The sequence below is a fragment of the Falco naumanni genome, chromosome 7, assembly GCF_017639655.2.
Source record: "Falco naumanni isolate bFalNau1 chromosome 7, bFalNau1.pat, whole genome shotgun sequence".
NCBI classification, from domain to species: domain Eukaryota; kingdom Metazoa; phylum Chordata; class Aves; order Falconiformes; family Falconidae; genus Falco; species Falco naumanni.
This window is the reverse complement of record NC_054060.1, coordinates 32,092,654-32,120,391: the sequence shown is the minus strand read 5'-3', so window position 1 is coordinate 32,120,391 and position 27,738 is coordinate 32,092,654. Positions and strand designations below refer to the sequence as shown.

The 27,738-nt window shown below is 42.1% G+C and overlaps 2 protein-coding genes and 1 long non-coding RNA gene across 8 annotated transcripts in view; 1 reads left to right on the top strand and 2 right to left on the bottom strand.

The window, feature by feature from the left end:
• LOC121090926 overlaps window positions 1-4,697 on the bottom strand; it is a 19,229-nt gene extending 14,532 nt beyond the window's left edge. The window contains exon 1 of the long non-coding RNA XR_005828770.1: window positions 4,586-4,697. This is a non-coding gene — a long non-coding RNA (uncharacterized LOC121090926). The remainder of the gene's footprint in view (window positions 1-4,585) is intronic.
• Window positions 4,347-24,033, top strand: PCNX4 (pecanex 4). 6 transcript variants are annotated; one of them, XM_040599777.1, is made up of 13 exons: window positions 4,347-4,607; window positions 7,269-7,319; window positions 8,004-8,730; window positions 9,445-9,516; window positions 10,371-10,550; window positions 10,642-11,156; window positions 11,994-12,094; window positions 12,243-12,365; window positions 12,625-12,988; window positions 15,618-15,721; window positions 16,179-17,215; window positions 17,784-17,970; window positions 18,338-20,455. In XM_040599777.1, exons 3-13 carry the CDS (start codon window positions 8,042-8,044, stop codon window positions 18,587-18,589), a joined length of 3,624 nt encoding a protein of 1,207 aa, XP_040455711.1. In that variant the 5' UTR covers window positions 4,347-4,607; window positions 7,269-7,319; window positions 8,004-8,041; the 3' UTR covers window positions 18,590-20,455. The 6 variants fall into 6 exon arrangements, 5 of the variants coding, with proteins under 5 accessions (XP_040455711.1, XP_040455712.1, XP_040455713.1 ...); XM_040599778.1 differs by lacking the exon at window positions 4,347-4,607 and adding an exon at window positions 5,269-5,335; XR_005828769.1 differs by lacking the exon at window positions 4,347-4,607 and adding an exon at window positions 24,022-24,033 and having other exon boundaries at window positions 7,232-7,319; window positions 18,338-19,194.
• The window catches only part of DHRS7 (dehydrogenase/reductase 7), a 20,704-nt gene continuing 15,042 nt past the window's right edge, over window positions 22,077-27,738 (bottom strand). The window contains exons 5-7 of the mRNA XM_040599782.1: window positions 24,740-24,862; window positions 23,044-23,259; window positions 22,077-22,289 (exon numbers count right to left, since the gene is read on the bottom strand). Of these exons, the coding sequence (XP_040455716.1) occupies window positions 22,254-22,289; window positions 23,044-23,259; window positions 24,740-24,862 (375 nt within the window). The 3' untranslated portion in view covers window positions 22,077-22,253. The remainder of the gene's footprint in view (window positions 22,290-23,043; window positions 23,260-24,739; window positions 24,863-27,738) is intronic.

Here is a 27,738-nt window from a genome sequence, read left to right as displayed (position 1 = left end):
AGAAATTATGAAAATCTTTTTAAAATGTACTTGCACATAAAAAGAAAAAAGACAAGAGTTTTAGAATTCTGCAAGATTAGATCAAAACCCACGTCAGAAAAACTGGACATCAAACTAACAAAGCTTAATTAACAGTATTGTGGTGTGCTGAGCACCAACACGGAACAGTACTTTACCATCTGTGTCTCTGTATATATTGTTTTACTATTTAGGACAGACCTGGACAGGCTTAAGCGGAGGCATGCTCACAAGCTCTTCTCAAGAGCAACCAGTCCACCCAACGCGTTCCTCTATTGTCTAAGCATACGATTCAGTCCTGCTGCCCAAAGAGCTCTGGAGGGCCAGCTCTGCTCCTGGGGAGCGTTTGGATGGCTGGCAGTGACTCTTATCTGCGTGGGACATTCAGCAGCAGACCCAATAGTCTGTAATGCTGCAAGGAGCAAGCAATGATTCTGGTGTATACCAAGACACCATAGCTGAACTCCTCATTATTGTGGGAATTTCACGTGAGAATCTTCACACTGAGATCTTCCCTCCTTGCTGGTCTGCTTTTTGGAAGACATAATTAGAAGGAACAGGTAAGGACTAATTAATACTTTAGGTCAGGCACACAAGAGAGATGCTTGTCCTTGGATGATGGGATCAGGCTCCCTCTCTAGTCTGATTTTACTACAATAGCAGATAATGGCTCTTCCATAGCCTTGCTGTAGCTTCATGGTGAGGACTTATTTTACAGAGTGGCACAGTAAACTGGACTCTGTCAGGCTAAGAAGGTCCTTGGCCTCCCTCCTCTTGGGGTGGGCAGCCACTGGCCTACTTCACAAAAGTCAGCTCCTGGCACTGTATCCCTGTTTTTTAGTCCTTCTTAAGCTGGTACCAGCCCTGCCGGGGCATCACTACTCCAAGTGGATTGAGACACTTTATGCACAGCCACAAATCAGATGCACTGATGCACTGAGACAGCAGCTCTGACCTGCTCCTGGAGTGATGTTCCCTAGTGACTAATGTTGGCAGCTCTCCACTCACTGAGCACTGAACTGTCCTCCAGAGACACCTACTTCGCTCTGTTCCCAATCTTGCACACAGCCCAGATGTCTCACTTAGATCTCTGAATTAATTTTTGGAGTCAAGAATATGTTTTTAAGTCATTGCAGATGTGGATGCTGGGTGGCAGCGATCTGAACCTAGTCTTCAACAACGAGCACGTGTGAATAGAACCATTCTTAACTGGGTGAAGTGCTCAAGGACATAGGATATGCTGCCTTGCATGCAGATGATACAAACTAATACGGCTATGGCAGCTACAAATTGTCCTTAAGCTCTACCACTAAAAGGCTGCGTGTCACTGGAGTGGAGTGTCTTGCACACGATCTGTCTCCATTTATAACCACAGTATCTGTGTGGCCACAAACTATGGTATAAATGACAACTGTGAAGTCTGCATGGCCACAGGACTGTTGCACACTGTCAACGTAAAGATGCAGAATATCCCATAGTCAATCCTGGGTTGTCACTTATGCTTCTAGTAGTACACAAACCGGGAATTTGTAATTTTTTCTCTGTCCCTTTCTCCTCCAATCAGTGGTAGATTCTCAAAACACAGCAATTGAAAGAGACTTCCGAGGCAAATGAGTCTTACCAAATTATGAAGTATTTAACTAGTTTGCTGCCATAATGAAGACATTTTCAGCATTAAATGCAAGGACAAAAAAGTAGTCATGGATAACATACATCTGGCATACGCAGCTTTCCATAAAGCTACGCAGATAAACACAAGATGGGTCCCCTATGGGATGCAGAACAAAAAGACTGAGTACAACAAGGAGTCAGATTTGACTCTCACATCTTCTGTTTGGGAATGCCAGCCCACAGATCTCCATATAACAATAATTAACTTTGGGCATCAGGAAAAGAGAATAACTAACTTCCATTATCTGATTTGAAAGTAACCATTCTTTTTACCTAGCACTAATTCTCTTTAAAAGAATAAATTCCTACAAGCTCTGTCTTCCTTAATAATTAGTAAATGCAAGAAAGCGTGTTTCCCCTACCTAGTATTATAGCTGTATACAAAGATGCATTCCAAAGCAGAAATCACTTTTTCAGTTTATCTTTAAAGAAGAGAAAGGTAAGAAAAGTATTTGCTTGTGCATGCATCATTCTAAACAAAGTAAACATTAAAAATATGGAAATATGGAAATTTTTATTTGGGGAGTCAGGACTAATAGCCCTTCCACAAACTAAAAAGAAGCAAGCCAAAACCCACGTCCCAAGTCTGCAAAAAGTTTACGTGTATTATCATTTTGAGCAGATGAGGAGTCCTGTTAATGTCAGTGGGATAGTTCACATGCTTGCAGTTACACATGGTGTGATAATCCGCAAAAGAGAGCTGGAGGTGGGCAGAGTTTACCAACAACAGTTCCCTCTGTTAGCAGACTTTATTTTATTTTATATGACCAAGAAAATTCTTAGAACTCTTATGAGGAGTAAGTTAGCATGCCCCCTTCTCCAGTAAACAGCTTGGAGTTTGCACTGACTAAAATTTTGATTTATTCTTTCGAGCAAGAGTGAAACCATAGGAAATGAGGACAGGCAAGAAGCCTTCTGCGTTTTGAAACACAAGTGGTGCAGCTCGCAAAGAAATAAATCTAACGTTTTCTGCTTCCCCCCCTTAAAATTGTTATTTAGGGTTTACATATTCCACAAAATAATCATCATCTTCATGAAATCATAACTGAATTCATAAACTGAGACAGGATGAAACTTGTCAACAAAAAGCAAATACCTGCTACCAACCTTTAGTGAATTGTACAGAGATTATATTTACCTTGGAATATATACGAGACATACAAATATTGATTTTAATAGGATTGCAACAGATACAACAGATTGAAGAACAGGGTGAATAAATCTTAAATCAAGGATCCTGAAAAAAAAAAATGGATTGATTTTTTAGATACTTGCATTTGTCTTCCAGGAGGCTGGACTCTAGTTGTACCACTGCACTTCATTTAAAAGAAATTCAGCAAAGGTAAATGAGCATTTTTCTAGTGTTTCCAAGGTTTTACACTGAATACCCCAATCTGCCTTTTTATTACCTCTGAAGAATAAAGATTAACAAACCCACAGAAAGGTTACAATGCTTCTGATAAGAATTGATTACTGTGAATCCTTTAGTTTATCTAAAATTCTAAGCGTATGTCTGTGTGTTACATTAGGGATTCAGATTAAATTGGATATAACTAAGAATGTATATGGTGATTGTTGTAACATGGATATTAAGGGAGACATGCATGCCCTGGTGTTCTAATGAATAGTGAATTACACATTTTAGTATTATTAGATACAAATTATATTAAGCATGCTCACTCTATTAAATAATCTCAATGTTTAATGGGTGCGATTTGAAGTGGTACGTAGTATTGCAGTATTTGGATTTATATTTCAATTTGCCAACGAGTGCTTACATTTATTTAACCTAGAAGAAAACTGAGAATGCATTTTCTTCTACCTGAGGCTAGAACCAGTGTTCTCTTGAATTAGTTATACATATACTGACCAGTCAAGATTATGGAAACTTTTACTATCATGTCAGAATGTTGAGGATTGTGTATTTGTGGTAAATGTTTTAATGTAATACTAGAATGTTGTGTATTGAATGTTAAATGTTATAATAATGAAACAGACCAATCTGGTCAGTCGTGCACTTTTGTTAATGTGGGTAATTATGATGACTACTAAAGAAGTGATGAAAAAACAGCCTCTGCCATTTCCATGCCAGCTCTGAGGGACGAAAAGAAGCTCGAGGAGACCGAAGCTGTCCGGGTGCCAAACTCCGCAGCCGAGGAGGCCCCGCGCCGCCGGGGGCACGGCCTGCCCGCGCAGCGTGCCGCGGCTCCTCTGCCGCTCAGGGGGTTTCTTTTCTTTTTCTGCACTCCGGGACGCTGCTGGCAGGCCCCGGCTAGAGAGGTGCCTCACGCCCCGTCTTACCGGAGGAGGACGATGGCTGCGCTGGAAAGCGGGGCCGCCAGCAGCCGCGCGGCTGAGGGAAGCGCGGGCGGCCAGGGCGGCGGCTGAGCGGCCGGGCGCGGGGCAGCAGCCGGCAGCGGGAAGGCGGGCGGCCCCTCGCCTTCGCCGCCGCTCGCAGCTCTTGTGCCGACCCCACCGAGAAGACAACCCGCGAAACCCAGCACCACCCCGCTGCCGAGGCCATTTCCCGCAGGTAGCGCAGACTCCCGCGGCGCCCAGCCGCCACCGGCTGCCTCAGGCGGGCAAAATGGCGGCAGTGGCCGAGGGGAGGGAAGAGGGGGCGGGGAAGGGAGGGGGCCACGGCGGCGACACCGGGCCTCACCGCCGCCGTTAGCCGCCGTCTCCGCTTTCCCTCTCCCCGCCGACCTCGGCAGCAGCTGGGTGCGAAGGTCAGCGCTGGCGGGGAGGAGCGCCCGGCGGCCTCCTGCGCCGTTCGCACTCCCCCAGGACAGCCCTGGGGCGGGGGGGGGGGAGAGCGCTCGGCAATCCTCCGGCCTCCTCCCGCCGCAGGCTCAGCCCCGTTCCCCTTCTCCCCCCGCCCCGCAAAGCCCCTGACCTGCAGTGGGTCCGGGCCAGAGGTAGGTGCCCGCCTCGCAGAGGCGCTTCACCGCGCAGGGGTGCGGGGGCGCACCTGCCCGGCGCTCCCCGGGGGCGGCCGGCGCCGCGGGGCCCTGCGCTGGAGCAGGCGGGGGCGCCAGGGCCTCCCCGGGGCGCGGCGGCGGCGGTGCGGGGGCGGCCGGGGAAGCCGCCGGGCTCTGCCTGGCCGGCGCTGTCCTCTCCTGGGTTTGCCCACCGGCCGTGCCCCGCCGGGCCCGGTGGCTGCCTGGCTCCCCTTCGTCTCCGCCGGAGCTGAAAGCAGCAGAGGCACTATTTTTGCTCGCTCGGTTGATTATTTTAATTTCCGTTAGTGCAGAAGGCCTGAGGGAGAGGCGGCTGGCTGGGAAGCGCGGTGGCTCCGGTAGGAGCCGCTCTGGTCAGGCGCAGAGGTGTCTCGGGAAGGGGCTGGTCTGCAGCCCTTCCCAACGGTGGTCCCGGGATGCGCTTCCCTGAACTGGGTGGAGCGTGTTGGGGCCTAAACCGCTGCATCCCTGGTCTCGCTGGGGACAGCGTGGGCGCTGTTCAGGAGAGACCCCAGCCTGGTGGCCGCACAGCCCGGGCTGCAGCCGTGGTGGGGGGCACCCGGCCTTGGGCTGCCCACGGCCTCCCCCGCGCCTCCGCCGTGGCGTTCCGCTGGCCTGTGCCGGCAGGTGGTTTATAACCCTGACCACATGGTCTCGCATGAAAATTCGCCTGGCAGACCAGCGAGGTAGGTATTTTTAAGGCTGAGGTGCTTCAGGACTTAGATGGCTGGGAGCTGTACACGTGTTCTGTAATCTGCTTGAAGAAAAGCCGAACCACGAGCAGATCCGCCATCAGTGGGCGCGAAGGATGGTGTTCGTTAGACAGAAAGTCATGCCTTTTTGTGGATTCCTGAATTTGAGCAAGATTTGCTTTGTTTCCTTTTGTAATAAGGACAGAGGATATTGTAGGGGAGGAACTTGTCAAGTTGCTTTATGGTGTTAAAGGCCTTTTACTATCCTTGTTAAGGTACTACCTAAGTTGCAGGGGTCCCTGCTGGTGGTGACAGACTGTTGTGGTGCAAATTGTTTGGGTAACCAGGCAAGTTGTCGGAGTCAGGCCAGGCCTGTATGTTAGGAATGTATATTGAAGCCAGATCCTGTAAACACTAATGTGTGTAGTCTTGTTGCTAGGGCTCTGCACAGAAATAAGGAGACACACACACACAAGTGCCTCTTTGAAGTCCTGATGTGCTACCTGACTGTTTGGAAGCCAGGAGGATAAGTCGAGAGTATTGTTTCCATAGTTCATGAGCTTCAGTCTTGGGATTTTAATTTATAAATAAATTCAGATCTTTTTATGGCTCATTTTGGAGTATAGCCAAGTAGAACTGTATTGTTTTATGTATGTAGATTTTTGTCTCGCACAGAGATGTCTGTTGTTTACACAGGAACTGTAAGAGGAGTGTTTTGTTAACATTTTGTTAGCAATATAAACTGACAAACACAAATGCAGACTAGAACTTGAAACAAAAATAGCCCTTCTTAGTGCAGAAAAACACAGATGCCCAAAACCCGTTTTTCAAGCAAGACCATGCATGTGTTGGTTCTGTGTTTCTTTTAAAACTCAGGTTCTGTCACTTGCATGCTTATAAATCTACTGCATGTAACTTCCACAGCAACCTCTAAACAGTGTTTCTTTTTCCAGACAAGATTGGCTGAATTTTGATTTATTTTTGTTTTAATTATATTTGAAATTTGTTTTTGGTTGGGTGTGTCCTTGTTACATTTTCAAATTCCTGAGCTGACTGCAATGAATTCCCCTCTCCATTGTCAACATGTGTCTTTTTCATTAAGACTGACTGCTGCCTTATCCTTCGCTTAAGAAACTTTCAATGGCTTTAAATAATATGACCAAAAAACCTCTTATGTTTTCAATATTCTATGTGTACAAATTCCAAATTGAAATAAAAAAAACTCTAAAAAAAATAATAAATTCCACAGCCTACATGGCATGTGTCTAGAGAGCTCGTGGGGTCCTTCTTTTCATTGTGAACTTAGTGGACCCTGAATGCAAATTTCCAGTCGTGATAATGCATATGACTGGGCTTTTATCTCTCTCATTTGCACTGTTTCTAATTTATCCCATGTTGACCTGGTACATACATGTACCTACAGGCAGATGATTAATACCTGTTTAAAAGTAAGGAGTAAATTGTTCTCAGAAGTGCCTAAAAGCATTTGGTATTGTAGAAAGAAGGAATCACGGTAGCTTGGAAACTCCACGGGAGCACAGTGTTTAATTTTTAAAATATCTGCAATGATGGCTAATTCATCAACTTATATGGGTCCAGTAGAAGAAAGTCAGAATTTCTGTGCTTGCACATCTACTAATGCAAACTATCATCTTTTTTTTTTTTTAGAATCATCATTGATGAAGTGCTTTAGCATTGTGGTTTTGTGCTGATTTTTCGTCCTGTTTCTTAGCTTGAGAGTTTCTACCGGTCATTCATGGATTCTTGCCTTTGTGACTAGTAGCATAAAATTAAATTTGAATATCATAGTTACCATCTTACATTCGTTATTTCTACATTGCCTGATCATCTCTAAATGAGTATTCGTATCTGATTTCTATTTGATTAATTGCAAATGTTTACAGGTATCTCTTTTCCTTTTTTTCAACTTTCCTCGTTGACATATAGAAGAATATATGCTGATTCTGCTACAACTCAAGTACTGTTTTTTATTTTATTTTATATGTTTTAGGAAGCAGAAAGTGAACTGCTTTATGTCTTGTGTAGCACTTAATACAGTGAGATCCTGTTCTGTAACTATGTGTAGGGAGGACAGTAAAAATGCTGGTGTGGAAAACAATTTTTAATGCTTCTACTAGTATTTTTTTTTTTTTTGCTGTTAGTGTATTTCAAAGGCTTTGATTTTTACAGGGACCTCAGTGTGACTGTATGCTTGCACTTATGTGGCTATTCACTGAAATCACTGACTCTTCAGCTTGTGTATGGAGATCCTTAACAGGATTAACTGGATTTAGAGGTCTGTGGCAAGATGTGACAGGAATCAGAGTGGATGGAGAAAAAATAAAGTTCTCAGAAGGTGTTCTGCTGTGGACATGTGTTGGTTTTATTATCTCCCAAGAACAGATTGTATGTTTCATTTGCTGCGTAAGGCTTCAGATTAAAGAATATGTTCACATTTTAAAATAGTCTTTTTCCATTTTAGGTGTTTGCTTAGTAGTTGTATTCTGGCAGATTCTGTGGGTGCTTTAGGATGATGTCTGCTAACACTGTCAGAATTCCACTATAACTTGTTAAACAAAAATAGGACAGAAGAATTCCCTGGTTAAGTTCTGAGTTCCAGATTCAGTAATGTTTCCTTCTTTTTCTTTCTGTTCTCTTACAGGAAAGATGATAGTCATCCAGCATTCCTGAGTAATAAGAATGGGTCCAGATGTACCTCTACTAAATGATTACAAGCAGGAGTTCTTCTTGAAGCGCTTTCCACAGACTGTGCTGGGAGGTCCCCGGTTTAAATTAGGCTATTGTGCCCCTCTGTACATATACGTGAATCAGATTATTCTTTTCTTGGTGCCATGGGTTTTGGGAGGAGTAGGTACACTTTTGTTCCAATTAGGTATTATGAAAGACTACTGTACCGCGGCACTTTCAGGAGGACTGATGTTCGTTACTGCACTTGCTCTTCAGATGGCAAATCTATATGCAAAGCAGAAAACAGTAACAGTAGAAAGAATGCAAATTCAGAATACCCTAACAGATGAAGATGAGTTTGAATTTTCCAGCTGTCTAGGTTCAGAGACAGTAAAATTTATTATTCCTGGCAAGAAGTATATAATCAACACTGTATTTCATTCCCTTCTGGCAGGGGTATTGTGTGGGTTGGGAACTTGGTATTTGCTGCCAAACAGAATAACCTTGCTGTATAGCAACATTGGAGGAACAGTTATGATCTTTGTATTTGGATGGGTGACTATATGTATAGGAGCGTATTCGTTAATCATAAATACAGCTACAGAAACAGCTACTTTCCAAGCACTGGATACTTATGAAATCACTGCTCTGATGAGACCTTTCTACATTTTTGTCTTTATTGCAGTGGATCTTGCACACAGGTAAACCTAATACAGCATTTAGCTAATTCAAGTAATGGTTATTCTATATATTTTTGATGAAACAGATGAAATTACTCTTCTGAGGAAAATTTATTTTGGGATTTTAATCAGCTGTATGAATGTAAAAGAAAGAACCTAGAATAGTATATGGTAAAAATTGAGGCTCTACACTGCATAAAAGGTTGTTCTTAAATTTTTACAGCATTCAGCATAAATTAGGAAGAGCAGTTGGAGCAGTTTCGAAGTAAGGGATAGCTAAAATTATCTTCTACTGTGTCAATTTCAGTATTTTTATACAAGAACATTTGCATCAGCATCTTTCTAAAGGATGTGTTTTGAAAACATGTTCCTGACCTGGAATCAGATCTAAACACTACGTACTTCAGGAGTGCTGGGTTTCTATTTAGAATTTGTCCTGGAGTATTTTCCAATTAAATCTCTGCAAAGTGGTGGCAGAGTGTTTTAAACTGTGGGCAAAAAAGGACTATGAATTTGGTTTTAATGGATAAGCAGATGTGAACATTGCACTATCTTTGTTATATGAATTTTGAACTTGGATTTTTAAACGTTGTCGTAATACAAAAGAACTATGTCAGCCTACAAATAGGAGACTTTTATATTTCCACATTTCAGATGAGTGTCTTAGCTGAAGTATTTAGCATCTCTTAAAGCAAGATGCTTTTAGGTTTACTCTGCATTCTTTCTCCCTGTCAGGTGGTATTTGTATCACTTTGTCACATGTACATATTTTATAGTTGGGGTACTTCAAATGCATTTGAAAAAAAGGTATGTTTTAATTTTACTAGTTTTGCACTTGGAGATGTCTTTGTTAATGATTTACGCTAGTTGCCTCTTCATTTATGATATGAGAATTACACATGTGGTTTTGGACCCCAAATTCTTCTAATTTCCTGAGGAGAAAATTCAGACATTCTTTAAATTGCTGGGGGAAAAAAATCCTTTGAGGTTTATTTATTTATTAAAAGGTAGAAAGAAACCAAATACCTTAGCAGTCCGCTTTTAATTAGCTAGCTGGTGAACTACATGTGACTTCGAATTTACGCAGATTTCTAACACTAATTTTTGTATTTTTACAGGAAGATTTTAATGCTTTTATGTAGACAATAACATTTTGTATTCCTAAAGAAATTTTTTCTCTTGGTGTACAGGCAACGTGCCAGTTCTTTCAGTATTAAGGCTTATGTCTTGGGTATTGAATTTGCACAAAAACTGAATTTTGTAATTCTGAAAAAATACTTTGCATTTTTTTGTTAAACAGTTGAGGTCTTCGAGCCTGTGGACCATTCTTTTTGCACAAGTATTTCTTCAGTATATTATCACAACAGTATCAAAATGATTAGGATACTTACATCACTTGACTGATCTGTGTAATCTAAAGGCTTCAGATCTTTTCAGTGAAAAATAAGCCTGTGTTCTGATGTTCTAATTAGTGTATTACTGCCCCAAGCATAAATGTATGTCCCTCTTCTTGTTTTTTAAAGATACTGGTTGAGGTTTTGTAGATTTAATATGTAATGTTTACTCTTCTGGATTAGCTGTAGTAATTAAACAGAAAGTCTTCCTGCACATCAGGTGTCATTTCCTTCACAGAAGTCAAATACATTTCTTCTTTTATCCAGGTTTGCTGTCAACGCACCCATTCTAGAACAGACAAACCAGATTTTGCACATCATATTTATTTTTCTGCCATTCTTGTGGGCAATGGGAATTCTGCCCCCGCTTGACGCGCTTTTTCTGTGGGGAATGGAACAACTGTTGGAGTTTGGACTAGGAGGTTCACCTATGTCAAGTAACTCAAAGTAAATGTTGTTTATATAATTGTAAAATATATTAGTATTGTTGATAACCTTTTTCTTTTCAAGCAAATCTTCTTTATTTTCTCCTTCACAGGTTATTAGTAATGTTTCTCATTTCTGCTGGAACAGCAATAGCATCGTATTTCATTCCCAGCACTCTTGGTGTGATCCTCTTCATGACTGGATTTGGGTTCATACTGAGTCTTAACCTAAGTGAGATTGGTTTTGCCTTCAAACACACCATGATCGGCCATTTAGCCTCCAGCAAATCTAAAACTATGCAGAGAGGTCTTAGAATACAATTTGGGTGGAGGGAATTTGTTTTTTATTTGACTGTGTTGGCATTTGCTCTTATAGAAGCTAGCCTGCTGCATCAATTTGCAGGCTTTTCATCATTTTCCAAAGCCAGTCCTCAGGCTATAGCAAGTTACATTCTGATCGTATTACTTATAACTATGTGGATTCTTAGAGAGATTCAGAGAGTGTACTTGTTTGGAGTCTTCCGAAACCCCTTTTATCCCAAGGATGTCAGGACTGTGACTGTGTTCATGGAGAAGCAAAGAAGGCTAATGAAAGTTGGTGTTGTCAGGAGGATTTTACTGACACTAGGTAGGAATATGCACTGTCTGTTGTTTGTTAGATGATGCTTGTAGGAAGATTGAAACAATGCTAGAATTACTGTATGTACAAGCTTCTGTGAATGAGCTGAGAAAAACGAAGTAGCCGGAAATACTTGTTGATGTTTTACTAAATTGTGCATTGAGGTCAAAACTACTGGTTCAGAATACTTGAAAGTGATGAGTGATTTTATTTTTTTTAGGAGTAAACCTAAAAAAATGAGGTTTTTAAAAGTCCAACTCCGAAAGCAAGGCATTTTAAAGAATTTTAGTTGTAACATCAGTACTCACTTTTGAAAAAATGGCTCTTGTAGATTTTTTTTAAAAGGTACTCAGGATGTGGGGGGGAAAGTGAGTTGAGAGAGTGTTCAGGGTGATTAAATATTTGGTTCTTGCAACTTGCTAGTAAAGGGAATGGCCTCCTTTCTGGTAGGTTAGGGACAATGTATCTACTTTGGGGGAACTAAATTTGATCTAAATTATTTCATAAAGAAGCATCAGTTCAGGGAAGCGGATTGATGAATGCTGTTCCCATGTTTATTTTTACTTACTTGAGTGTTCCCATTTTCTTGGGGAAACAGACAAACCAACGACAAAAAAAGCAATAGCAAGTAATAACTAAGCATCGACGTATGTGCTGTCTTGGGCCATCAGTCCAAATCTGTTGTTTGATATCCTGGAGGTGTAATACAAAGAGGAGTTTGTAATAATGCAGGGAAGAGTTCTCTTGTTATGCTAAGATTTCCATTCTGCAATAAGACTGCTTACTTCTGTAGACTTTAATTATGTTCTTGAAAGGAAATCAATGATTCTTTTATTTCAATTACAGTGTCTCCGTTTGCTATGATAGCATTCCTGTCACTAGACCATTCGCTACAGAATCTTCATTCTGTGTCTGTTTGCATTGGATTCACAAGAATATTTAGGATGGTAATTTGAATTTTAAATATGTTAGCCTAAGAAATCCTCTTCTACATGATTTAAGTATTAAGGTGACTTGGAAGAAATATTCCAGGTCATGAAAACAGAGAGAGAGAAATAAATTTTTAAACGTATGTGTAACATATCTCTATTTTAGGTCTGGCAGAATACAGAAAATGCCCTGCTGGACATAGTGGTTGTGTCCATAGCACAAATGTTGGTGTTTAATCCAGACCTCTGGTGGAACAGGAGCCTTGATACAGGAATCAGACTTTTACTGGTAATTTTCATAATGTAAATTTAAGCAGATACTTGTCACTGAAAGTCTTTGTTTCCTTGCCCTCCCCCATTAGAGAATTAGAGTCTAGGACCTAGCAAATAGAAGCTAAAAAACTGTACTAAGATACACACGTTAATACCAGCCAGTGATAATCACGATTCATTTTCTTAAAATTATTGTAGATAAGGCAGCTTTGGCAGTGCTGAATATTATATGATGCAGGCTACAAATAAACGTGCGTGTTGTATGTATCTTGCAGGTTGGTATCCTACGGGATCGACTGCTTCAGTTTGTCTCCAAGTTGCAGTTTGCCATAGCTATTCTTTTGACATCGTGGACAGAGAAAAAGCAGCGTCGTAAATCTACCGCCACCTTAATCACACTCAACATTGTTTTCTTCCCAATCCTGCTGACCTTCATTGCCATCTCTGCGCTGCTTTCTTCTCCCTTGCTGCCCCTCTTCACGCTACCGGTATTTTTGATAGGGTTTCCTAGGCCTATCCGAAGCTGGCCGGGCCCTGTGGGCGCTGCAGCGGGTGTTTGCTCCGATACAGTGTACTACCAGCAGATGGTTCCGAGTCTGGCTGTTGCTCTGCAGTCTGCACTCGCAGCCGGTAGCCTAGGTAGGTACGCTAGCCACACTGCAAGGGAATGTAGCTAAATATTTTGGGAAAAACGATTTTGCTGGAGAACAGGAGAATTGTAGCATCTGATTTAAAGCATGTTTCACAGCAGAGTTTAAAACTGGTATTTGGAGATTGTTCAGTTGAGGGAAGTGATTATTTCTATCCTCATACATCTCTAGTCATTACATACTTGTAAAAAAAACGGTCTGGTTTGTTATCTTTAAAATAGGGAGAAATTAAGTGGTGGTGAAACAGTATCACTCCTAACGTTTTTATACTGAACAAAAAGGATGGTATGCACTCATTCCATGTCATCAGAGGCAATAAACTGACTTCTCTTGACAGCAGGGGGAAAGAGGTGTGTCAGACTGTTCTTTGTGTATCTATGTGTCTTTCTCTGCATCACTCAGGATACAGAAGGTAACTTTGCTAATTTGGCTGTGTTAATTAGGTACAGTAAATATGGACTGGATGTACATAAAATACGTGATGTAGCCTAACTAGCAGTAATTTGTTAAGAACAGAACCAGCTGATAAGATTTAATGTCACATCTTGCGAACACAGGGTAGGACTGTAACAGTGCTTGTTATCTTAAAGCCTGTGAAAGACATCATGATGGCTGTTCCACAGAATTGTATAAACAGGTGAAGAAATGCCGACTCTCTTTGTCAGGTGTAGGCAGGATAACTGTTAAAATCGCAAGCTCGTTTTCTTGAGAAACAGTCTTTGTATAACCTAAATAATCAAAAGATCATTGCCCTTAGAGAAGAGGCAAATATTTACATAAGCCTTTTAGAAAATGGCTTAGGACTAGAAAAAGTAGACTAATATTTGAAGACAATGAACATAAACTTTAATTGCATTTCTGAAGACTGTATGCAAGTGCTTTACTAGGAAACATTTACTGCACTTTTAGTACTGGTGTAGAGAGAGGTATTAAAAAAATAAAGCTAGGAAGCTTTTTTCCTCTAAAGAAGAGAGACACTTCCGTTTGTCTACTGCATCAGCCTATGTGTTTTATATATAATAGATATATTTATCTCTGTCTGTTCTGTATTTGTTATCTATTTTTTATCTATACATGTATTTAATACCTATATAGCCATCATGACTCTGGTGGCATGTATGCCTCAGATTAAATAATTTAAAACACTAGTCTTGAGGAGGAAAAAATCCTCTATTTAATGGGAGAGCCTGTGAATGAATGTCTCCAAGCAAGAAAAAATGTGGGCTTCTCAGATGAGCTCAAAATGAAGAGGTACGGTTTTGTGTGTCTCTAATTTAAAACCATACTTTTTTCTGTGTAAAGGAGTTTTAGTAGCTTTAACAGCTGGCAAGGAAAGAATTAAAATCTTTGTAAAATGTTAGCAAGAAAATGCACTTCATTAGCTCAGTGGGATAGAAAAAGTTACTTAAATTTTAACCACAGCTTAATGGTTGATTTCACTGATTTCATTTTACAACATTATAAAACTGTGTGTGAGTGGTCACTTGGATGTGAGTGACAGCAGAAGCAGGTCATAAACTCGCAGCAAATGTCAGCCTTAAGAGCAGCATCATTATATTGGAGAAGTTGACAGCAGGCTATAACTTAAAAGAAATACAGTATAACCACCAGCTGCTAGGAAGTTTGGCATTGCACTTTTTATTGAAATAGGTAGAAGATACAGAAAGTACCTTTTTTTTTGACATAAGCATTTTTTTTATTTTTAATTTTTATGATGAGAGCCAGATCGTGGGATTTTTGAGTACAAATCATTTGGCATGATCTGAAGTTGTTCAGGACTTGGTTTTCAAATGCCAGTTCATTTTGTGTGGCTCTTTTTCGGTGATGTCAACCTTAATACAGTGGGATTGGATATACTTTCCCTCACACTCCAGACACAGGCACACAAAGGTATTTCAGAAAGACTACAGTTAACGTTCAATGTGTATGATACCAATTCACAAATCTTTCAACATGAGCAGGTGCTCTTGCTCTGCCTCTATTTATGATCTGTAAAATGGGTGTGATATTATGCCATTGGTAAACTGGCACTTGAGCAGAATAATTTGCACTTGGGATTTTGCATCCTAAGGGTTATTTTCTAATCTTTCTGAAATACAGACAAGTCCTGTTGAGTTATGGTTTTATTTTTTATGGGAGAAATAAACTTCATACTCCACGGGAAATAGGACCATTAATATACCTATGTGCTAGATGATGATTCCTTAATGCATTCAGCAGTCATAGGAATTTTAGATCTCCAGGTGACGTCAGTGGGAACTGTGCAGCTGGAAATTCAGCAAAAATTATCTTTAATCGTGAAAGTTGTCTCTACAAAGGGAATTGAGGGTGGGGTTGCTTAACCCTCCTCCAGTATGAATATTGTAGTCCTGAAGCTGTATGAGGGTTTCCCAGTTTTCCACAGCTTTTTCAGAGGGGACTACAATTGCAGGATCTAGCTTTGCAGGTAGTTTCTTAAGTGAGTGTACTAGCTAGCCAGTTTTAACTGGTTTTGATGTTGAAGCAGAAATATTTTGTTTGCAGTTCAATTCCTCAGTTGACATGTAGAAAAGGTTTTTGTTAATATAATGCCACAGTAATACATAGGTTTTGGGTTGTTCTGTTTTTTTCTTGACTAGGTCTCTTTCTACCTGGATCACATTATTTGTGCCGCTTTCAGGATAGACTGATGTGGATGTTGGTGTTAGAAAAAGGCTTCACTTACTGTGGTGTGAACATTAAGGTAACTGCATGCTGGGGACTGGCATATTAATGTTTTGAAATCATGCAAACATTTTGCTGTATAGCATTTCAGCAATGTAACTAATATACCTGATAATACAGTCAATTTTTTAAGATGAGTTATTGCTGTGTTAACTAGTCCTGCAACTGACATGGCTGAGCAGATGTGATATTTTTTATCATACAGCTTGTGACACATCATCTTGAATAAGCTGGCTAATAAAATCTGTATGAGGCAAAGATTTATTTAATACATTGATCTGTGTCTAATACTGTAGCGAGTGCTTTGCTATTACTGTTATCTCTGATTAGATTTGTGGTTTCAGTTGTGGAAATACTGACAATGGAATGTATCTTTATTTGTTCAGAAAAATTTTGTTGCAAGAAAACATCTTGCTAGCATTTAGGGTTGTGTACTGGTGAAGGCTAAAACCAAATTGTTTTCGTTTATGCCTTAGGGGCTAGAATTGCAGGAAACGTCCTGTCATGCCGCTGAAGCTCACAGAGTTGATGAAATTTTTGAAATGGCCTTCGAACATCAGGAGCACACCAAGATTCTCTCTCCTAATCACCATTTTGGACACATTTTGACTCCTTGTACTGTTCTACCTGTGCGGCTGTATTCTGATGCCAGAAATGTGTTATCTGGAATAATTGACTCTCATGAGAATTTAAAGCATCTGAAAGATGATTTCATTAAAGTGCTTGTATGGATGCTAGTCCAGTATTGTTATAAAAAATCAAAAACATGGGAAAGCTCAGGCGATGCCAACAAGAGCAAGAAAGGATCGTTTCCAGATAACCAGCATAGCGGTTCAGTAGAAAGATCCAGGCCTCTGAGGGAAGAAGACAGCTTTAGTGTTGATACAATTGAGGACTGGAGTGATGATAGTGTCATTTTTCATCTTGAACCCAGTGGCAGAATGAAAGACAGAAAAGAACTTGGGCAGTTGGGAATTACACCAAAAGTACATCTGTCTATTCCGGGATCTGTAGAAACACAGAGCCAAGATGTCCCACCAGAAATGTCACCGGAAGATAAATTATACAGGGCTGTTGTGCTTGGGCTTCCTGCTGTAGACAAAGGGAAACAGCAAGAAGTTTTACCTCAGGTTGAATTTAGTTGCTCTTACTCGGAGCTCTTGAGCATCCCTGAAGAATGGAGAACAGCCCCGGTGCCTTCTTCCAAAGTCAATGAAATGAGGCGGAGGTTTCCAGAAGAATGGTACCACTTCATTTTGAGTCAGCTGGACTTTTTTCACCTGAAAGAAAAGCCTTCTAATTTACTTGAAGACCTTATGAAAGATAGAGCTTTGAAAGACTTATACATCCATGGAGTATTGTCATGTTGTTTTGGTCTGTTTGGCCTGGATAACACCGTGCCTGCCCCGAGCCATGTGTTCAGAGCCTATACTGGTGGTATCCCGTGGTCTGTTGGTTTGGACTGGCTAACAGGCAAACCAGAGCTTTTCCAACTTGCATTAAAAGCATTCAGGTAAAAGAAAAACTTTCCCTCCGATTATAAAAAAATATATAAAGAGTCTTGTAATTTGAAGTAAGTATCACTTCCCTAGGAGTAGTTCATGTTAAAACTGTATCATTTAAATATATCTGTAGCTTCTTCCTACATAAATATTGCCCGTAACCGCAGGCAGTGAACACTGTGATAAGGAGATTCCTTTCTTCTTCCCTTCCCCCCAGCAGCTGCCTCTAGCACTGGAAATCTGCTGTGTTAAGTGGGAAAAAACCAACCCATTTTCATTGTCCCCATAATCTAAGAGAATTGTGGTGGAGTTAGAGGTTTGACACTTTCCATTATCAGGCAGCAAGAACAGTATTTGAGGTGAATGAAAGATGTTTAAGCTAATGTGTTTTTACATCTGGGTGAGCTAAAAGCATACCCGTACTAACTGCCAGTGACTCGGCTGACAAGCAAGAACTTAGAAAGTTGTTAGTGCTTGGTAGCATGTGGTGGTGCCTCTCCACCTTCTGTAGCCTGAGGAGGCTTTCTTCCTCCTGCCTTGTGCTGCACTGCTTACTGTATGACTTTCTGTGCCTTTCAGATACACTTTTAAACTTATGGTTGACAAAGCAAGCCTGGGTCCAGTGGAGAACTTCAAAGAGCTGGTTAACTACCTGGAAGAATATGAAAATGATTGGTACATTGGACTGGTATCAGATCTTGAGTGGCAGCAGGCAGTTCTTCAGGAAAAGCCATATCTTTTTTCACTGGGGCATGACCCAAACATGGTAAGAAGAAAAATTACTAGTATGCAAGGGTAAAGTTTGGTTTCCTTTTCCACTGTTACTTTTTTTTTTTTTAATTGTGTTCCAAAACATGAAGGCTGTACGAACAAATCTGTGTTTGTACTAGAGAGGAGCTGACATCACGTTTTTGAAAATCACACCGCGTCGTTCCTCAGGTGCAGCAATATTTCCTGATTATCTTTCTACAGAGAAAAATTGAACCAAGGAGACTGGTTTATACATTGCCACTTGTAAAGGAACAATATTCATAGTATGCAGCCCCAGAGCTTCGTTTAGTGCTTTGTATGCAAAATGCTTGTGTATCTTCTTGGGGAGTGTACTGAACGTATTGATGTGTTTGTTCTTAAAGGGAATTTACACTGGGCGAGTCCTTACTCTTCAGGAATTGTTAGTACAAGTGGGAAAACTTAATGATGAAGCTGTCCGAGGTCAGTGGGCAAACCTGTCCTGGGAGCTGCTGTATGCTACAAATGATGATGAAGAACGCTACAGCATCCAGGCACACCCAGTTCTTCTGCGCAACCTAACGGTGCAAGCTGCGGACCCACCTCTGGGCTACCCTGTGTATTCATCTGAACTTCTGCATCTGCCTTTGTTCTAGAACGTTGGTAGCACTTTTTTTTTAATTACTATTACGATTGTTTTGTATTTTTCATTGCATGTTGGGAATCAAATGCTCATGCTACGTTTATACACTACAAACGCGATTTTACTCTTAAAACGGCGTTGGATGGCAGTGCCGAGCCAGCGTACATGAGTTGCACAGAGATGGTGCTACCAGAGCCTTCAGCAGGCAGGAAGTCCTGAACTGTTTTCTTGCTGCTGGAACACATGAGACACCATTGCCTGTGTGGCTGACGAGCCATGAGATGCTGAAATTCTCTTCTCCAGTTTAGAGAAGAGCAGCACAATTCTGATCATTAATTATTTTTGATGCATTCTGGTTTATTTTTATTTCTTTTTCTTGGACAGGTGACTTGCACTGACAGTCAGGTTACAGCTCACTGTAGTACCGTCAGCCACAGAGTTAGTAACCAAAGTGTACATACGATTATTTATATGAATTTTTTTTATTCTGGCCATTTTGTATTGGAGGGAGTTCAGTTTTAGCATTTGTTATATGACTTTCGCTGATTTTTCCTTAGTTGTAGTAAGTTATCAGCTGTGCTCTAACAAAGTAAGTTGTAAGGGACAATTTTTACCAAAGTGAGAATTTATATAAAACAGTGTGCATCCTGACGCATTAATAACCCATGTGACCTACTGATGAAAGAAGTAAATATGTCATTAGGGGAGAGAAGAAATGTAAGTCCAAATGGATTAATTTTATCTCTTTCTTCCAATATCCATAGTTTTATATATACATTGTTGTTTGCAACCGGTGTCCACATCACTACCCAGTCTTCCACAAATACAGTGAGAGCTTGATGATGAAGGGGGGGCAGAAATCTAGCTGTCTGTGCCAGAAGTAATTTTATTTTTTTAACCTTACCACAGGTTAGATCAGAATTTGGCAGTTGGTTTGTAATAGCACAGGTCTGGGTCATGTCTCCAGTGGCTTACCCTGTTTGTTCCAGTTATTAGCACATAAATGTGTTTATGTGCTAATAACAATAAATGTGTTTTCTCTGTAGATCTGCAGTAACTGCTGGCATATGCTGAGCAGGGTGTAGGTAATTGTCTGTCTTTAACGTGTAGCATCAATTTAAATCAGATCTGCTCCCTTCCGGAATTTGTACTGGTTTGGAACACCCAGTGTTGTAATTTGGAGCACGTTTATTACTTTACTCCTCACCTTCAAGACCTTTTTGTATCGGGTAAAATTTGTTACAGGACTGTGTACTCCATACTTGGCTATTTGCTGTTTCTTTTGATCAGTGACCATAAAAACGATTTTAAAAATATAATCTGCAAACTGTGTAGTGGGTTTCAGGAGTGGTAAGGGAACACCCGTCACACTCCATGGTGTAACACTCTGAGGTACAGGATGAAATGCACACAAAACATCAACAGCAGCTTTTAGTAGTTGCCTGGTGTGCAGGAGTGAAGGCCCTGATAACCTAAAATTACCTTGCTTGGCCACGAACGGTCTGGAGATAGTCATGGAAGCTGGTCTGGAAGGGGCTTTTAGAGAGTACCTATTGTGGCTCCCTCCCAAAAGGAACTACTCCTAGAAAATGTTTAATCTGATTCAAAACTTCCAATACCAGGAGTATCACAAACTCAAGTAGTTTGCTCCAGTTCTTTGCTGTTCTTGCAGCGGTTGGGAAGTTCATGTTTTTTCCTAAATCTAATTAAACCTCCTTGCCTCATTGTTAGCTTCTTATTACTTGTCTTCTGTATGGTTACAGAAAATTCAGTTAACTTTTTTTTTTTTTTTGCAGCAGTTTTTACTTAAAGATGGCTCTAACTTCTGCCCTCATTCTTTGTCTTCTGTAAACTGAATAAACTAGTTGAGAAAAAAAAATGAAGAGAACTGTGATCCTTCTCTTGCTTTCCTCGGGTGCTGTCCAGCGGGTACCCAGCCTTCTTGAAAAGTTTTGCTGGTAAGTGGCCCTGGTGTTCTAGCAGAGATCCCAATTGGTACCAGATGGAGGAGCAGAATCAGTGTTATGCAGAATTCCTGTTTGTGCGCAGGAATGTGGAGCTGGGCTCTGATGCCCTGGAACGTCCCGTCCCCTGCTATCGCAGGCAGCGTGTCCTCCGGCCCTTATTCAATACACAGAGCCAGTTCACGCATTCCAGCATGTTTTGCAATAGTATGACCCTGACTCATGTCATGGCTTTCTGTAACCCTCTTTCAAGTCTTTTTTTTTTCTTTGGCAGAAACATGAGTTACAGCTCTTGGTCCATAGCACAGATTTGTGCAGCTGAGTGCCCCTGTTAAGCGTGTTTTGTTTGTGTGCTCTTGGACTGTGTCCTGCTTGTTTTGGAGCATTCCTTTATCAGGAATTTAGAGCACCTTTGAGCCTCGTCTTGTCTGCAGCTCTCATGAGCACATACATTGCTCTTTGGATTACTGATGGAATGCTAGTACTGGGCTTAGGATCTAGGACTGAATTTATGACAGGCCACCCACTGCTGTCCCGTGTGACCATGGGAATGGCTGTGTTTTCTAACCAGGTGTGTGCATGGGCTTTACTTGCTTCACAGACCGCAGCGTTCATCACACAAAGGTAAGCAAGCATAAGACCTTCACCATGGCTTTGGAGAACCTTTATTTAATGCGATCAGTTTTAAGTCCTTACCTAGAGGATTTTCACCCCCTTTTTTGGGCCTCTACCAAAAACTTCTGAAGTCCTGGAGACCGCCTCTGTCCCATAAAGCAACAGGAATCCATTTAATGGAATAAAGTGTTGGGGCAGTGAATGTTTCAAATGGCAAATGCTTTGTCCTTTTTGGGAAGTTTCTGCTTTTGGCATTTTCCTTTAATTTCAGCTTCCTCTCTGAAACAGGTAATCCCATCGCCACCCTGTCCCCATCACTGGTACTGTTGCTCCTTCCACACTGTTCTCTCATGGTGCTGCTGGCAATGGCAGAGTTCACAAAGGTGGGTCTGCGCTTGCTCATGTAGCAGCAACTGTCCTTGGCTCAGGCAAGGGAAGCAAAATATGTGAGCACAAACACCACCCCGCTGCTGCTCTGTACACTGCCCAGTCCTCAGCCTTTACAGAGCCACCAGAAGACAAAGGACACTGCGGTGCTGCTAGGAGACCTAGAGATGAAGTAATTCACTTCTGGCACAACATTAAGGTATTTAGCCCTAAATATACATTTTGTTCTCAGACCACGTGTACAGCAAAGATGAAACACAATCTCCTTTTCCCAAAGGAACACCTCACACACAGACCATACATCCTCACCTTTCAGACCACAAGCTTCTGCTTGTGGGGTTTTTTTTTGCTCAATATCCATTAGGAACAGAAGCGAGAGAAAGAGGATCCTGGGGGTATATAATTTCTGCCCTGCTCACCTAGTACTTGCCAATGTCATAGCAGTAGAAAAACAAAGTAATACTGCCTGGCCTTTTCTGTCTCCATTCTTGTAAGCGTAAAAATTCAGCCTATGGGAGTTTGACATCAAACAGGTATGTTTAGAAAGAGATTTTTATTGAGTCAAGCATGTATACAGCTTGATAGGTTTGTCAAGGTAAATGATAACAAAGATAAAACAGAGGAAAAAAAGCTTTTCCATATTGCATGACTGCAAACAAAAGGTTTCTCAGCCTTAGCCCGAGAACAGCAGGATTTTGTAGGTACTCGTCCTTACTTCTTCTTTCTTGAATAAGAGGCATCAGCATCCTGGAGTGAGAGAGAGGGGAAATACTGATTTAGTGTACTGCTTCCTGCTGGATTTAAGTCCTTCACCCACAGTGTTATTTCACCTGAAAGAGCTTGCGGCAGTGGGCAGTTGCAGTGTAGAAGGAGAAAGTTTTAAACTGTGTGTGCCACCTTTATTTTTGCTTTGTGCATTTCCTGGTTTTGGAGTACTTTTAACATGCTTTTTTGTAGCAAGTTCAACAGAAACAACAGAATAAATATCATCTACTGAGTAATATTGCAAGAACAGAACACTGCAGTACAGATCTGTCTTCAGGGACCTAAATATGAGTGAGGAGCCCTGACCGGCAACAGTATGGTTTAATGTGCTTCTGGGAGGTGCTCAGATTACGTGCCTGATCTAAAAACTAGACACAACCAAGGGAGATGTTTTCAACAGTCTTAATTCTAAGTTGCATTAAATCATTTATGCTAGTGACTTATAGCTCAGCTCTGCATTAATGGCGAGTTCTCAAGTTGTAGCCCATGTGATGAAGATCAGAGGCAAGACCTTTGGCACTGCAAGATGTGCTGATTTCACTGTGCTGTGCCCACACTGCAGTAATTCTAGACTACCAGGCATGCAGCACTGGAGCCTGGCCTGCCACCAGCTGCTAGGAAGTGAAGACGAAAACAAGAACCGGATCCAAAATGCAGTCCCTACATTCCCGTGGCTAAAGAGTCTGTCAGCAGAGTAAAAAAAGCAAGCAAGCAGAGAAGAGAGGAATAAACTTACCACTCCGCTCTTAAAGTTCTGTATCCTCCTCTTGCCCATTCTGTTCATCAGCCACCAAGCCCACGTGGGCGCATACTGCCAGAGGTAGCAAACGGCCAGGTAGGGGTTGTCACTGATCCAGGCCTCCTTCAGGTCGTTGGCTGTGCTCACCAGGGTGAGCCGGACACACCGGTCAGTTGGCATCTTGTGGGACTGATCACCGCTGTTCTTTATGGACTGGAGGGGAGAGAGAGTGAGGAGGGATTGGAACTGGATCTCTGTTTGTGTGCAACAAGGGAGAGAAAGGGCCAGGCTCTGTGTAGCCGATGTAGCCCCACCAGTTTCTCCATTGTGTACCAGTAGAATAATCCAGCCGGTACAGCAGAGCCTGGGGCTGGGGAACCCATGGCTCACTAGCCTCTAGTTTTCAGCGTGGGAACACCAACCACCTTGCTGTAGCACACATGCTTTTAAATAAAGCACCTTTTCAGGTAATGCCTTGATTGATGGGTCAAAGGTTAAAAAAAACCATGGATCTCCAAACTGTCCTGCTGCAGCATGGCTTCTAATTTATTGTGAAATGGAGCTGTCGTTAACAGGTCACCCACTCTGCAGCTGAGGGCTCTGAGAAATGGGAACTTTCCTGCTCCCGGGTGCCTACCCCCTTGTATGCTACAAGTTACACAGTAACCAAGTTAATAGATGAAGCCACATTCCCCATTAACTTAAATATTCCTACCAGCCCTGCTCCATGGGCAGTCATCTCAAGCAAGAGAAAAGTAACCGGCTGCTTGAGTGGCGGGGTGTCTTACTTGAAATCTTGTCCACAGGTATCACTTAGTGACAGTGATCGTAAGCCACAGCCCTGTGAATTGATTTCCGTTTCATTCCAGCAATAAGAGGCTGCTCTAACAATCTGTTTTTCTATTTTCCAGTGCAACAGCAATTTGGCCTAGATTAGGTCTTCCTCCTAGGTCTTCTGCCACGCTGAAATCTGAGGAATTTGTTTTGCAAGCTTTTGAGATTGCTCGGAAAGTACATCTTTCACAGAAGTATGAAGTTTTGCAAGCCAAAAATCCTTTCAGAACTTGATTCAATGATGGGAGATATTCCTCCCCCCTGCTCCCCCTCACTGGTGGGTTATCCTAAGCTTTGAATTGACTGAATTTAGGACAGATTATGTTTTAATGTATCACAGTAGCAAATTCTGCCAGCTACTAGACACCCTTTATTAAAAAGTTTTGCTTTTCTCCTTGAACAATCACTAACAGGAAAAGAATGCATGCCTTGTATCAGCTAAATATAGCAGCTTTGCCAATAACAGCATCAACCAAACGGGACATCGTGACTAGCACAAACAAAAAGCTACCTGTGCAGAAAGGATAGTATACTGCATGCAGAACCGTCCAGAAAATCCTGGCTTTTCCCCAGAAACTGTAGCAGGATGGCTATACAGTATATTTTACTAGACTTGAATTGTATGTGTTTGAAGAGAGGAGGCATAACAATTCTAACTTTATATTTTCATTTGATATGGACTCAATTGATACCACAAAGAATTACAAGCTTATACATAGTTCTGCACCAATTAAAGCATTTCTTGCTAAGAAGGCGAGGTTAGCACTGGCTAAGCAGGGAAAAAGAAAAGAAAACCACAAAAGGATCACTGGTCCTGCTACAAAAGTTGGATTTAATCACCACAGAATTGAGTCCTTACCTTTGCAAGATCCTCCGTAAAGACATTTTGTATAATCTTAGACTGTACAGGCCCTGGGCATATGTTGATAATACTTATCTCAGGGTAGTCAGTCAGCTCAGTCCGAAGAGAATTAAAAAATCCCTAGAAGAAGAGACTGTAATGTAATCTTCCTTCACCATGTTTCTGCATGTACCAAGATTTAACTGACCACACATTTTTATACTAGTTCTACACCACGAAGGCAACTGTATTCCACTAAAAGCAATTCCTACTACTTTCTTTGACTTTTCACACTCAATGGCTAATTTAAAATTTTATCTGCAATTATAGACATTGCTATGTAAATCACTGAGGAATCTAGCCTTGACTTCTCAAATACATATTAGTTCCTCTAAAGTACAGCCGGACGCTGCTGGCCCTGTGTTGAGGACGAGCCTCACTGTTTTGGTGGTGGAAGTGCCACCAATCGTAAGAACTGCAATATAATGGAAATTATCTTTTGCTCTTTGTGGCAAGATTAAAGACTTAAAGTTGTTTCTTTTGAGTAAGTGGCACGGGTTTTATGTAAGAGGAGGAGGAAAGCTTTTCAGTATATTAAGTCAAAGGTGCACCCTGAGATTTTAGGGGGGTAATTCTGCACCACTGAATTCACTGCAGAATTTGAAATTTGCATCCACATCGACATAAATCATATTTTGGCTCAGCAATATGCTACCCATGTATCCAAGTTAAACTACAATTATCAAAAGCTGGAAGTATTTCTTTTAAGTGAACAGGATAAAGTTTTCTTAACCTCTGTAGCCATTCACACTTAGACAGCAACTATTAGGGGGAACATGACCAGTGCAGGAAGGTGCTTCCTACTGAAGTTGCTGGTCAAACACTGTAGAGCCATGATTTAGCAAATACCACATCATGTCTTGTCTTTGACCTGGTTGATAACAGTTCCTTGTATTTATTCTAACACATCAAGTTGTGTCACAACAGAGAGAGGGCAAGCACAGGCTAGTAAACTTCTCCGACTGCAGCAAGTTTATCATTCGTGCTCCCATCAGCTTGGGAAGAGGGCTCGGCTGACCCAGAGCCCTTCACTAAATTGCAACACAGGGCTAAAACCAGTCAGATGTCCTGGCGTAACACAGAGGCAGTTGGCTGGGGCAATCCACTAAAGCCAGGCAATGAGTTGCACACCAGTGCACACCTATGACCAAGAACATGGGCTCTAATTTCCCATACACACTTTGCAGTTAGGTTCTGCAAAAACACTAACCATGTATTTAAAGTCCCAAGTACCTGCAGGCCCCGTATCTAGTACCAGATCTTCACAGCATGTTATCAAAGCCTGGAGATGTGTAACTTCTTGAGGGCTAAGCTGTAACATTAAAGACACTTACATGCCTAGAAGTCTGCTTCTGGACACGTGAGGAAGCACCTCAGATCTGCCAACCACCTGGCTGTCCTAGATTAAAAGCCCAGGACCTCCCCTGGATTGCCTCCTGCCCCAGGAGGAGCCTCCTCCACCCCAGCGCACACCAGATGTGGCACCAATACAGCTGTGCTTTACCTACCCCTCCAGGCTAACACGACAGCCCCGACCTGCACTCCCCACATCCCCTTCTTTCCCTGAGGGGTCCTGAGCCCACTTATCTCAGAGAAGCGCCATAACCCCCAAGCTGTGCAGTCCTGTCACAAAAGATGTGCCATCGGTCCAGCTGAGGAAAAAGTAACAAGTAAAAAGACGCTAGACCCCAACGGTAAGAAGCAGCAGCGTGTGTCATGAGCATGGCTGCTCGGGTGAGGGCAAGACATGCTACTGCTGCTTGTTCACACGAGTACTTTGCATCCTGCTCACCACAGCGGGAAGCCCAGACTCTCCGGGACACAGCCTGAACAGCAGCCCACGCAGCTACCTTCCCTCCTCTGGGCAACCCTCAGTTATTTCGTCAACGCTGAACTACATGAGCAGGACTAAGCAAGAGCTCTGCCAGCCTACACTCCCTCATCACTCCCTGTTGATTTGGGATGCTGAGGAACAGAATTGACTCCCATTTTGGCTGAAGGAGATGTACTTCCAGAAGCTGAGGAGGGGGAAGGGGGTATGTGTGTGTCTGGGAATGCTTTGATAAAAAGGAAGCCAGAAACATTGCTCAGTCACTTGTAACAAAGCACCTACGCCTGCTCAAATGCTGGGAGGCTACTGGGATCCAAATTCTACCTAAAAATAGGCACCTGCCCACAGTCCTGAGCAGCCATACAAAGGCACGCAGCAGTAGCAGGCTCTGGAGGCTATTTCAGACACCCTCCTGCAGAGGACACTGGCTCTGGCACGCTCAGATTGCTGCTTCTCTCCAGCTCTCACAAAGGGAGCCTGGCTGACCCGAGCAAGCTGCAAGACACCAAAAGCTGAGCGTTGGTCCAGTGATGTTACGTTATCTTTGGAGATCCTGTCCACACAGCAGCTGAGCACAGGGCTGCTGAGGCTTTTCTCAGAGTGCTGCTTGAGTAGCACCGTCAAAGTCAGCACTATTTCATTAGAGGCTTGCACAGCCTGTAAACACAAAATGCACATAGCCAGAGATCACGGCAAGGTCCCGTTTCTTCTCTGTAGCTGTTCTGTTACCCCCTCCATTTCGAGGGGTTTGTGTGCCCCCTCCTTCCCTTGGGCTGCAATTCCAAGTTTCTACACCATCCAGGAAGTACAATCTCCACCAGCAACACAGGATGGCCGAAGCACTCGCTCAGCTGACATCCTAGCTGATTCATGCTGAAAAGAGCCAGAATCTTACATGCTCTCTCCTCTGGAGGCTCTACCCACAGTATATAAGGCTTCTCTAATTCCAGCACTTATCTTAGATATCCAAAGATAGCTGGTATGGGATTCCTCTACTTCATCCCAGAAAAGAAGCTTAAAATTCCTAAGAAAGAAAAGAAAGTGCTCTCTTTTTTTTCCAAATTCAGGCAAGGGGCAGGCCCAGTTTTAGGAGCAATAAAGGAACTCAAGTGCAAAAGGCAGAATC